At 36.2% G+C, this 12,213-nt stretch overlaps 1 protein-coding gene across 2 annotated transcripts in view; it reads right to left on the bottom strand.

The window, feature by feature from the left end:
• Positions 1 to 12,213, bottom strand: part of eIF2Bepsilon (eukaryotic translation initiation factor 2B subunit epsilon) — a 39,986-nt gene that overhangs the window by 21,154 nt on the left and 6,619 nt on the right. Inside the window, exons 3-5 of one of the 2 annotated variants that reach the window (XM_089101543.1) lie at positions 10,556 to 10,747; positions 6,825 to 7,123; positions 279 to 357 (exon numbers count right to left, since the gene is read on the bottom strand). In XM_089101543.1, coding sequence (XP_088957669.1) covers positions 279 to 357; positions 6,825 to 7,123; positions 10,556 to 10,747 — 570 coding nt within the window. The remainder of the gene's footprint in view (positions 1 to 278; positions 358 to 6,824; positions 7,124 to 10,555; positions 10,748 to 12,213) is intronic. The other variant, XM_089101544.1, reaches the window with a different exon arrangement.

Genomic DNA, 12,213 nt, shown 5'->3' with positions numbered 1-12,213 from the left:
TCTACGACAACTCCTTCGATACGAAGTGCCGTGGTCTAAAGAAAAAAAAAAAAATAATACATTGTGCCAACATCGTTCTTTACTTAGACAGCGCGATTGCGGTGCCTATGATTAAGATCGCAGTTATACAAAACTAAATTATGAAGATTTTCGAAACAAGAGTTGAGGATGTTTCGATACAATTACTAATTCAGGTAAAGTTTTAGGCTGATAAGCATATATTATTACGTAAAATTCTTGTTGAAATAAATGAAAAAAAAAAAAATCAAATCCCTTACCTAGGAATGGTTGTAAGTTTCCCTTCAACTTCTTCAACATAAACATTATTTGTTATTACTTCATCCTTCATTAAAGCATCTGAAAATTAAAACAAATACTATTAGAAAAGTAAGCAAACAAAATTAAATATTCAATTAATCAAACAAATAACTTAAAAGAATACACCCACACCTGTGTAAATGAGCTTGCCAACAGGGTCTTAAGTCAGCAGAGAATTAGGAAGGGTTAAGCCACTGGTTTAAGCACTGGCTCTTAAAATAATAGGGGTTGTCACACCTGACCTCTATTTGGACTCTAACTCCATTTTTGAATGTTTTATTACGATAGCACAAAAAATTTTCAAGTTCATGAAATGGCAGCATCCTAAAGGGGAGAAGGGTTAGAGGTGAGAATTTGAAAACACCTTACTGGGCATTCATTTTGGATTTGGGAAAATTTTAGTTATCTGACTCACAAACTTTCCAATTTAATAAAAAGTTCCACAATTCCGACTTTAAAAGAATTTTTAGTAACAATTTTACTATCAAAAGTATCTCTACAAACTAACAGCAAATTGTTAGGGTAAAGCACCAATTTCCAGAAAGACTTTCTTTACTACTTCCATTTAGATGAAACTTTCAGGAGAGAGCATAAATAACAAATTCTGAGAATCTTTGAAACTCACCAAGCTCAACTAGTTTAATTAAAATTTTATAAAAAAAACATCTGGAAAGATATTATCTACCCTATGCGACCGTTCCTGTATTTTTTTCATTGTGTTTTTTATTGTGCTTCTATTCTTTATTGTGCTTCTATTTTTTATGGTGCTTCTATTTTTTATTGTGCTTCTATTTTCAATTGTGCTTCTATTTTTTAATATGCTTCTATTTTTTTATTGTGCTTCTATTTCTTATTGTGCTTCTTTTATTGTGCTTTTTTTTATTGTGCTTCTACATAAGAGATCTAGCTTGTATCAGCTTTCGTAATTGTTACGAAATCTGTATCTTATCTTAATCAGCTTCTTATCATCCCCAAATTAATACTACAGCTAATAACAACTCATTGAAGCAAAACACCACCTGATGCCAACACAACTGTACACGCCCCTCCTCCGTCCAAATACATTCAAGGCTTCCCTCTTCCCAATTTTTACATCTTCCTAAGACGTTCCAATTTCATTTCAATCTTTTCTTGCGACCTTTTCCCGCCCCATTCGGGGATGACTTGCTTTTTGTTTGGGCCTACATGGGTAACCAAAAAGAACAACCTTCGGCAATTTGTCATCCTTCATCCACAAGACGTCCGCATCCGCAAATCCCAAGTTCCTCTCATTATAGCCCTATAAAACGGGATGGAACCACATCTTCGCAGAGCTTATTGTTTTAAATTGTTATTGTTTTAAACTAATTACTACTACTACTACTACTACTAACAACAACTCACCACTGCACCAAGCCACCTGAGGCAAACACAGCAACGCACGCTCCTCCTCCATCCCAATATATTCAAAGCCTCCCTTTTTACGCCCGCCCACGAAGTTCCCATTTCTTTTAAATCTTTCTTCATGACGTGCTCCCATCCCAGACGAGGACGACCTGCTTTCGGTTTAGCCCTAGACGGTTGGCCGAAAAGAACAAGATTCGGCAATCTGTCATCTTTCATCCGCACAACGTGCCCTAGCCACCTCAACCTTTCTTTCGTTATAGCCCTAGAGAGCGGTACTGAACCACATTTTTCATATAGTCTATTGTTTGAAATACGATCAGTCAGTCGGGTACCCAGAACAATCCTTAAGCAATTTCTCTGGAAAACATCTAGCAAATATTCATCCGCTTTTCGGAGTGCCCATGCTTCAGAGCCATATTTGACAACTGTCATCACTGTAGCTTCTAATATTATAATCTTGGTTTGCAGACTTATCTTCCTATTCTTACAAACTTTTTTTAACTGTGAAAAAACACCCTGAGCCTTGGCTATTCTACTTTTGACATCTTCACTGCTCTCAACATCTTTACTAATAATACTAGCAAGGTAAGTGAAGCTGCCCACCTGATCAATCTTTTCATTACCCAACGTCACCATTCCATCTTCACTTATTCCTAGCCTTGGTGACTTAGTCTTCTTAAGATTAATTTTCAAACCTATTCTAGCACCCTGAACTCGTAAAACCTCTAAAACTTCATTCATTTTGCCAACACTTTCATCTAGGATGCTTAAATCACCAGCATAATCTAAGTCCAGGAAACTTTTTCCTCCCCATTTGATTCCGTGGTCTCCCATTGCCTTTCCTGTGCTCCTTAAAACAAATTCCATCAAAATAATTCATATAAAGGGGGAATAGAACACAACTCCTGATTCAATACAAAACCAGCTGATAACCTCATTTCCTACCTTAACCGCAGCAGTGTTATTCTCGTACATAGCACTAATCACTTTAATGTATTTGTCTGGTATACCATACAAGGATAAAACCTTTACTACAGCTCTTCTATCAACAAAATCGAACGCTTGCTCATAATCTACAATAATGAGGACCAAAGGTGTTTGGAAACTCGGGCATTTCTCAATTATTAGCCTAAGAGTGAAAATTTCGTTGACACATCCTCTACCTTTTCTAAAACCGCACTGTTCTTCTCTTTAACATTTGTCTACCTGTCTACCTCTTTACCTCTCAGTCTAAAAAGTATCATATTACTAAGTAATTTACTACCTACAGAGAACAGACTAATCCCTCGATAATTACCACACTCACTTTTATTACCTTTCTTATAAAGTGGCTTAATTAAGGTTTTCCTAAAATCGTTAGGTACTTCCCCTTTTTAAAAAAGTCATATTCATAATCTTCAGTAAGTTATTTCTAACCTCAGAGCCACCATATTTAAGAAACTCATTTACCGCCCTATCAGCACCTAGAGCTTTATTATTTTTTAATCCTTTTAGCACTGTCGCTAATTCCTCCCCACAAAACAAATCTTCCTTCACATCCAAGGTATCACAAACTTTTTCATTTTCCTATATATCTTTTCCTGCAACTCTATCTCGGTTAAGCAGATTCTCCAAATGTTCGGCCCATTTCTCTTTAGTTTCTCCTTTTCGCTAATTACGGCCAAGTGGCCAAGTCCGGATTGACTACTCCCTCTCAATTTGTTAACATGCCAGTACAATATTTTACTATTATTCCGTCTAGCTGCATCTTCCAGATCCTCAGCAATTTTATCCATGGCCTCCACTTCACACCTCCTTAGTTCAAATTTTAATGCTTTCTTTACATTTCTTTTGTTTTCATATGATGCATCACTCAGTTAATTCCTGTACAAGTCCTTTCTCCTTTCTATTAAACATAAAGCTTTTTAACTAATATTCTTAGCTTCAGTTCTAGCTTTCTTCCCTAAGACACCTTCACCAACTTCACAAATTATTTTTCTAAAATTATTCCAGCCATTTTCCACATTGTCAAATTTTAAACTCTCAAGTTTAGTATTCAACTGTTCCAGGAAAGTTTCTCTCAAATTCTCATCCTGGAGTCTACCAACATCATAACTTCCCGGGAGGTAGTTCCCCTTCCGGTATTTCAGCTTTAAGTTAACCCTTGACACTACTAGATGGTGATCTTTACTTTTAACATCAATAACGGCACTCCTATATACCCTAGTATCTTGTATTGATCCTGCCAGTCTTCGGTTTACTATGACATAATCAATAAGGTTTGCTGTCTTACCATCACGTGAATACCATGTTAACTTATGAGCCATTTTATGACCAAACACTTTATTGGTTACAATTAGATTGTTATACCTACAAAATTGCAAAAGTGCATTATTGTTTCCTTTTCCTATACCAAATCTACCTAGGCTAGGATACCATCTATCCCTATTTCCACCGACCTGGGCATTAAAATCTCCCAGTAAAAATATCGTTTTTCTACGTGTGACCCTTTCAGTTGCTCCTAAAACTGTAAACAAAATTCATCTGAGTCACTGTTATCTCCGTCAGTTGGTTTTACTGGGGCGTATACTACTATAACGGATACCCTGAAGTTTTTAGTCATAAAATGAGCAATTGTTATTCTATTATTAATACCTTCCCAGCCTAAACAAGACTTAGCAGCTTCATTATTCATCATGAGACCTACTCACTGTATATGTACCCAATCCTTCCTGCCTGAGTAAACAAATTCTATATCACCTAATTTCATGCTTCCTATCCCTGAGATATGAGTTTCTGAAACTCCTAATAAATTCAGTTCGAATCGCCTGAATTCGTCAGTCAAAATGTCGATACGATAGTCATTTTTTAACGTCGTAACATTCCAAGTTCCAATTTTCATGTTCTTTAAATCATGGAAATTATTTTCGCCTCAGGAAAAGCAATGATCCCGGAAAGCAGTGCAGGACTGGGATCACTTATCTTCTCAAGTCTACACCGAAGTGCTTAAGCCGGCTTAGAAACGGACAGCAAGAAGTCCCTGGGACCTCCATGAATGGAGGTTTTGTGCAATCCTGGGCCCATCTTGGTCAAAACATAGTTTTAAGCACTTGCCGATGCTCTTGTATCATCAAGAGTCAAAATCCTTCATAGACAATTTCAAGCCTATTACCTCTGACTCATTATATATTCATGTCTACAAATATTATGCTACTACGGAGAGGCAGCCCATAATAGTTAAATTAGCTAGGAAGAGGTTTTTCAGCCCGAAGACGCCCGTCAAAACATACCAAGCCCAGAAGAATTGTCCATTAGTCAGCATCCCATGCGAATGCTGTGTCGTTTACTAGGCTATAATTTCCTGGAAGTGTGCCACTCCTCAAGTGGGAATAGAGTTGACTGCAAGGTCCCCAGTCTTGCAGGTACCCCGAAAAGGTCGAGGCAGCCCTTTGCAGAGGCAGTTGTCCATAGATCTGAATCTTACGCCCTGCCGCAGTTGTCCTCCCATAGAGGGTCCTCCCGCGATGGTGTTCTGCATCACCATGCAATTTAATCCATTAATGGGAGAAGGTTTGTAACTCATGGGACTTGTGGACAAACCAGTGGGCTCTTTTGAGTGTACATTTCAGGAGCCTTCTTCCTCCCTCGCCTGTATTTATTTAAATTGTTTAAATTGCTTCAGTCAGACGAGTGCCCAAAACAATCCGTAGTGTTCAAATTAGTGCTTTGAAATATTTTATGTCTCCCCATTTGGCAGGCCACAATACCTTTGTGGAGACTAATATTTTATGTTTATATGAATAAAAAAAAACACCTTACACAATTTTATCAAATTAATTATGGCTTAAGGAAATTGATTAAAATGTAGAACCACCCTTTTGATCCTCTCTTAAGGCTATTAGTTCTTCTTTTTCATATATTCTTGAAAGTAATAGACACGCTAACGAAAATATACACTACACACATTATCACCAAGAATTCGACCCGAGGACTAAGCAAACAAATTTTTTTTAGGAAAATTCCAAATAATGTGGATTCCTTTTTTTTTGTGGGGGGGGGGGCACTAGTCAGAAGGACTCAACCCTGCATAGTTGTTTACTGTGAATGGTCTCTAAGTAACGACTTTAAATATTAATCGTATCGTAGCATTTTTTAATATTATATTAATCGGATTATGATTATTAATCGGAGTATGATGACAAAAAACAAAATAGATATTTGTCTTTTATTTTATTTATTATTTTTTATGTCCATTTTATACATATATAAAGACAAAAGATACAGTAAAAAATATAAGTTAAAACATGCGGGACTGGATTTTACAATCCCTATCAGCATTGCTGATCTCCGTTTCATGGCCCTTTAGCCAGGAAGTGCAATGGGGGGTTGGGGGACCACCATCCTGTGCTTTTGGGTACTCTTACTGTTTACCTTTGCCAGATTTCTCAAGTCACCCATTTAGAGCTGGTTGACTCTAGCTGAGCTTCCAGAGCCACACCTTTGATCCCCCGTTCTACACCAAATAGCCAGAGACACCAGTACTCGAACCCCTGTCTTCATGGATAAAGGATTTCAAGTAAAAAAACACGACATTTTTTATAACTACCCCAAGACGATATTCTATGTCATATATATGTCTCTTCGCAATTTCATTGCTAGCTTATTATATTTTCAATTACCCAGTAGTCAGAAAAACAATCATAAAGATTGTTGAAACAATATTAAGATTGAAAAAAACCATTAAAGAGGATAGAAAGGTCATATTAGGTACCATGAAAATTTACCGCATGGTTTCCTTCACATAGCTAGGCGGCATTATCAGTTAGGATCGTGGATATGATGAAGATGATAAAGATAGATTAGCCAAGACGCACAGAGTCTTTATTTCCTGGTTGAGAAAAACGTTAACACGAATAGAGAGATAAGTCAAAGTCTTAGAGACCAGGTTAGGGTACCACAAATACACTTGGGAGTTAATTCTATATTTTGCATTTTCAGAAGGAGAGGTCACACATAATTCCACATTACCTATATTCTTACTGCACATAGTCACTGTATTACGTTTCAGATGTTGATTGTATCAATGGAATGGCTTCAATATTAGAAACAAAGTCGGAAAACAAAAAAACTATCCTACTTACGTTTAACTAAATCTTCAATTGAATGAAAATCAAAATTCTCAACAAACGAGGGAGGAATTTTTGAGGAACAAACATACACACCAGAGTTAATCATATCAAAACGAAGCTTCACATGGTCACTATCCGCTGCACTGTTAACTCTATATTTTTGCTGATATCCTTGAGCGTAGCCACAAAGTTTCTTGGTTGCGTCCACTATTAGAAATTGTTCATTTTCATTGGTTCTATTGGGGTGACCAGGAACACATGATATAGTGGCAATAGTCAATATGGCGTCTCTGTCTTTCCTTAGAATAGACCTAAAAATACGAAACCTTTGAATCTCTTTTTCAAAAGCAAGATTAGTGGTGCTGCTGATGGGAAATCAGATCAAAATTACTGCTTAGGCTAAATTTTAGTCTCGACTGAGCTGAACTCAAGCTCAAATTAATTATTTCTGATTATTTTACTTTATTAATTTATTTCAAAAATCTTTCTTTGAGTTAGTTGCAAAGGGATGGCGTTATACAAGTACAAAGCGAGGGGGGGGGGGGTATGGATACATAATCATGGAGAGCAATTACCTTCAATCCTACGACCGTAAACTGCCTTCCACGTTTTCTATTGGAGGGACAATATACGACTTGGAAGGTATGCCCGGAAGTGATCGTCAGACTTTTGGCAAGAGGCGCGTAAACGCCTGAGTGTGTTTAATTAAAAACTTTCATTCGCTGTTAAGTTCTTTCGGAGAGCAGGTATGTGTGTCCAGCACCCTGGACACTATGTTGAATACAATGACACCAGCACCACAAACCACGACGGAAAATTCTAACACCTCTAAGCACCGTACAATATTTTGCTTTATTTTCTAATTTATTTCTCTGTGGATACGAGTAAGTACAGCAAAAAAAAAAAAAAAAAAAAAAAAAATGAGAGAAAGTATGTTCTGCATGTGGTCGAAGGCTAAAAAAAAAAAAAAAAAAAAAAAAAAAAAAAAAAAAAAAAAATCGATTTTCATCAAGTTCTTTTTTAACTTTTTAGAATCTCAAGTTTTACTTCCATCAAAAATAGTTTCTTACAGTTTCTAAATTCATCTACTTAAATTGGATACCATTTTTAGAAACAGCAGTACATTTCCTATATAAGAATATTTCAATTTCATTGCCCAAAAGTTAACGTGGCACTTACATGATGGTAAGACGGCCAATCTTATTGATTATGTTATTTTAAACAGAAGACTGGCATGATTGATACTAGGGTACATAGGATTGCTGTTATTGAACCTTGAATCTTGGACAAAGTATATATGAAGTAATATAGTATATTCAATAATAATATATTAAATATATAACTTAAATACGTCTGAATATACTAAATATTGTATAACATATATATTTACTGTATAATATTGTTTAAATTAAATAGTTTATATTCACTATTATCTATATATTAAATAATATCCATCGATGAAAAAATAATATATCAATATTATTAAAGATCTTTAAAGGATCTTTGGAATTTTTTTTTACAGGAGGACCCTTGGATATTGTAAAATTTTCGGTGACAGTCCTGGTTAGAACCAACCCTTGTTTTACGTCTCTCTAGCTTATTAATTCTTCTATTCAAATTATTCTTCTTGAAGATCTTTTTAATTGTTTAAGAGTAGTATCGAAGGCGGAACTCTTAGAGTAGGGGGGGTACCAATCCAAAGACAAAAAGAGAACAAAGGAGCGTTAGATATTTGGTGCTTCAACATGGCTCTTATAGGAACTAAAAACTACAACTATTAGCACAAAAGATATTACAGCACAAGCACATATTTTGAACTTTGCTCCGGGGGCGGGGACTTAAAAAGAAGTGCCCAAAAATAGGCAAATTATAAAGATAGTTTAAGAAATTTTTAGGAAGAAACTTAAACATCTAGAAATTACAGGGTGGAGGGGCCATGGGTCCGAACCAGTTTTTCTGCTAACCCTGAAGCGTCCGCAGTTCCCTCAAATTTCTTCGAACGAAAATCGGGCTCTCTAAAATGGCACCCAAAAAGAATTTTACCAAAAATTGGCGATTTGATTTCGTACTAACGTTCACATATTTATGAACATAAAATTTCGGGAGATTTCGGAAAGACAGCTTTCAGTCAGGGAAATTTACGGAAGCCTCAGAAATTCAAGATACTGGAATCACTGAGTCGAAGCCCACTCAAACCACCAGGTGCGGTGCTGTCCATTCAAATAAAAAAATAAGAAAAAAGGATCTTTCAAACTAGAGACAGAACGGAAAATATACTGTCACAACGAGAAATAATATATGTCATTCCAAAAATCAATATTTATAATTGAAATTGAGCCTGGTCTTCATGAAGAAGCAGAAGATGAAAAATTATTTCCAAATTCAAAATTGAGAATGCAAAATTATACCAAAGAGAATACTACTGCTAATAACAACTCACCACAGCACCAAGCTGCCTGAAGCCAACACATCCCCGCCTCTCCTCCTCTATCCCAATCTATTCAAAGCCTACCTCTTTACACCCTCCCAGGAAGTTCCGATTTCCCTTTAAATCTTTCTGTACTACATCCTCTCCCCCTACCATGGACGACCTACTTTCCGTTTATCCCAAGAAGGTTGGACGAAAAGGACAATCTTTGGCAATCTGTCGTCCTTCATCCATAGAACATGCCCTAACCACCTCCAACTTTCTCTCATTATAGCCCTAGAAAGCGGGATTGAATCACACTTTTCGTACAGCCTACTGTTTTAGATACAGGCAGTCAGCGGGGTACCCACAATAATCCGTAGGCAATTTCTCTGGAAAAGATATAGAAAACCTTCCTCTGTTTTTCGGAGTCCCCACTTTAGAGCTATACTTGACCACCGTCATTGCTGTAGCTTCCAATATTCTAATCTTGGTTCGCAAACTTATCTTCTTATTCTCCCAAACTTTTTTCAACTCCGAAAAAAACACCCTGTGCCTTGGCTATTCTACTTTTAACATCTTCACTGCTCCCACCATCTATACTAATAATAGTACCTACGTAAGTGAAGCTGCCCACCTGATCAATCTTTTCGTTACGAACGTCACCTTTTCATCTTCACTTATTTCTATTTCCCTTAAATCTTTCTTTACGATATCCTCCCACCCCAACCACGGACGACCTGCTTTTCGTTTAGCCCTAGACGGTTGGCCGAAAAGGACAATATTTGACAATCTGTCATCCTTCTTCTGCAGAACGTGCCCTAGCCATCTCAACCTTTCTCTCATTACACATTACTGTTATAGAAATGTTACATTCGACAATCGAATACTTGCTTTCCAGTTTCACTTGAACATTTGACTGCTCGAGTGTTCGAATGTTCAGACGCCATCTTCTTATAAAAACACCAGCAAATATGATATTTTTTGGTATAACTTATTAAAAAGGTTATAGCAGGGAGGTTTTGCTAAGTAACACTGAATAGCGTTCTATTTATTCGTCTAATTCGTTTTATTTATTCCTTTAATTAACTAAAGTTGATGAACCAAACATTTAAGAGAAGAAAAAAAATGTCTTTATTTCCAAACTACACACAAAGAAAGGAAGGGGTACCCCTGAGATTGTTCCTAATGAAAAATAGGGCACACACACTCATGTTTATCTAGCTTCAACCCCCTCGCCTTCCTAGAAGACGAAATTGTAATATCTAAGCCAATATAAAAAAGCAGCTAAAAAAGCTGCGTTTTAATAAAAAGCAGCTTTAAAAATAAGACTTACTTATGTCTTTCTATGAGAACATTCAAATCTGTGTTTGTTAGTATATCTCCCTCGAAGTATATAAAATCCGTTGACAACACAGATTCACGATCCATAACTTTAAAAGCATCTGCTGCTGTATAAATTTCTTCATTAAGAATAATCAGCTTCTTCCCCTCTAGTTGTTCACCAAGATTCTTAACAGACTGCTTGCTGAAAGAAAAAAGGAAATAATATTGTTATTAAAACCATAATTGTAAACAACAAGCAATAAACAGCTATAAAACAATCAATAAAACAATGAAATAATGTTGTTATTACTATAACAGTTATGGCAAGCTGCAAATAATAAACAACTATCAAAATTATTAAAACAATAAGCAATGTTGTTATTATTAAGAAAATTACTGTTTTATTGGATCACAGGCATCTGGTAACATCTGCGTTGTACATCTTTTGGAAATTACAGGTAAGAAAACTCAAATGCAAAACCCCCTAACCTCTTTCTACGTATGGCAGCTTTTACTATTGAAGATTTTTATGCTAAATTCATATGTGCAACAAAATTTCTGTATGGCACTTGCATTGTCTGTAGTTCCTTTCAATGCCTTTACTGCTGTTCATGGAAAGCAGGTAGATAGAAATGAAAAAAAAACCTTCATTCTAGGTTTCAAAACGGTTGTCAAGGGGGAGAAAAACTCTTGATTCAGGTAGAGCAACTTGCATTGCTGTCGTGATGGGTGTCAGGGGCGGATCCAGGATCTTTTTAGGGGGGGGGCAAAATAGGTTGATCCGATAAACTTGCGTTAGGAGCAAGTTTAATTAACGCAAATTTGCGTTAATTAAGTAAATTACACTATTTTAGACTATGTTAGGGGGAATGCCCCCGCAAACCCTGGTTCCGCCACTGATGGGTGTTGTTAATGTTGTTCACGCTTCGGTTTAAAAAAATGGGCAGCTTGGTTCCTCTGGGTTACATTCTCTGAGTTTATGGTTGTTGTTCTGACAATGCCCCCCCCCCCTCGATAGTCTCAATAATATATTTCATAGCCTTAATAATGTATTTCTTCTTTAATTAATCTTGTGATTTGTCATCATTTCTTGATGAAACACGTTTGTGCAGATTTGACCAGATAATATTTAGTTTGAGTCTGAGTGAGTCTGAGTAGAATTGTGAATATAAATATCACTTGGAATGGTTTAAAAAGTGGATAACTATCTAAATTTAAGAAAAGGATATTATCTTAGTCGGTTCCTGCGATGGAGGTAATTGCCTGAGATTATCAACAAAGTGGTGGTGAATAAGATAATTAGGTTAGGAATAGTAGAGTTGTTTGATGAACTAACGCTTCAGTTTTCTCATCAACCTGACAAAACTATCCTAGGAATACCAATAATCATCTTCTGAAAAATTAATTAAAACCAAACATAAGCAATCTTCAACTTCAAATTCAGAATACGAATACACCGAATAAAGAATACAACTCAACGCAACAGGTTTACCCGGGAATCAGTTAGCAGAGTTTAACTTATTTTTCGAAAATGAGCTCCTAGAAATTACTTGTATACAAGAATGTCGTTTATCTTCTGGTAGAAAGTTTCATGTTAAAAATTACTCTATTTATAGAAAAGATAGGGATTTCACTTCAACTATTCAATACGTTCAGGACTTTTAATAC

This window comes from Artemia sp. Qi Xiang Cuo, chromosome 15 (genome assembly GCF_049724085.1).
Source record: "Artemia sp. Qi Xiang Cuo chromosome 15, ASM4972408v1, whole genome shotgun sequence".
Classification (NCBI taxonomy): Eukaryota; Metazoa; Arthropoda; class Branchiopoda; order Anostraca; family Artemiidae; genus Artemia; species Artemia sp. Qi Xiang Cuo.
Note: the sequence above shows the minus strand (reverse complement) of the source record. Positions and strands in the feature narration are given on the sequence as shown.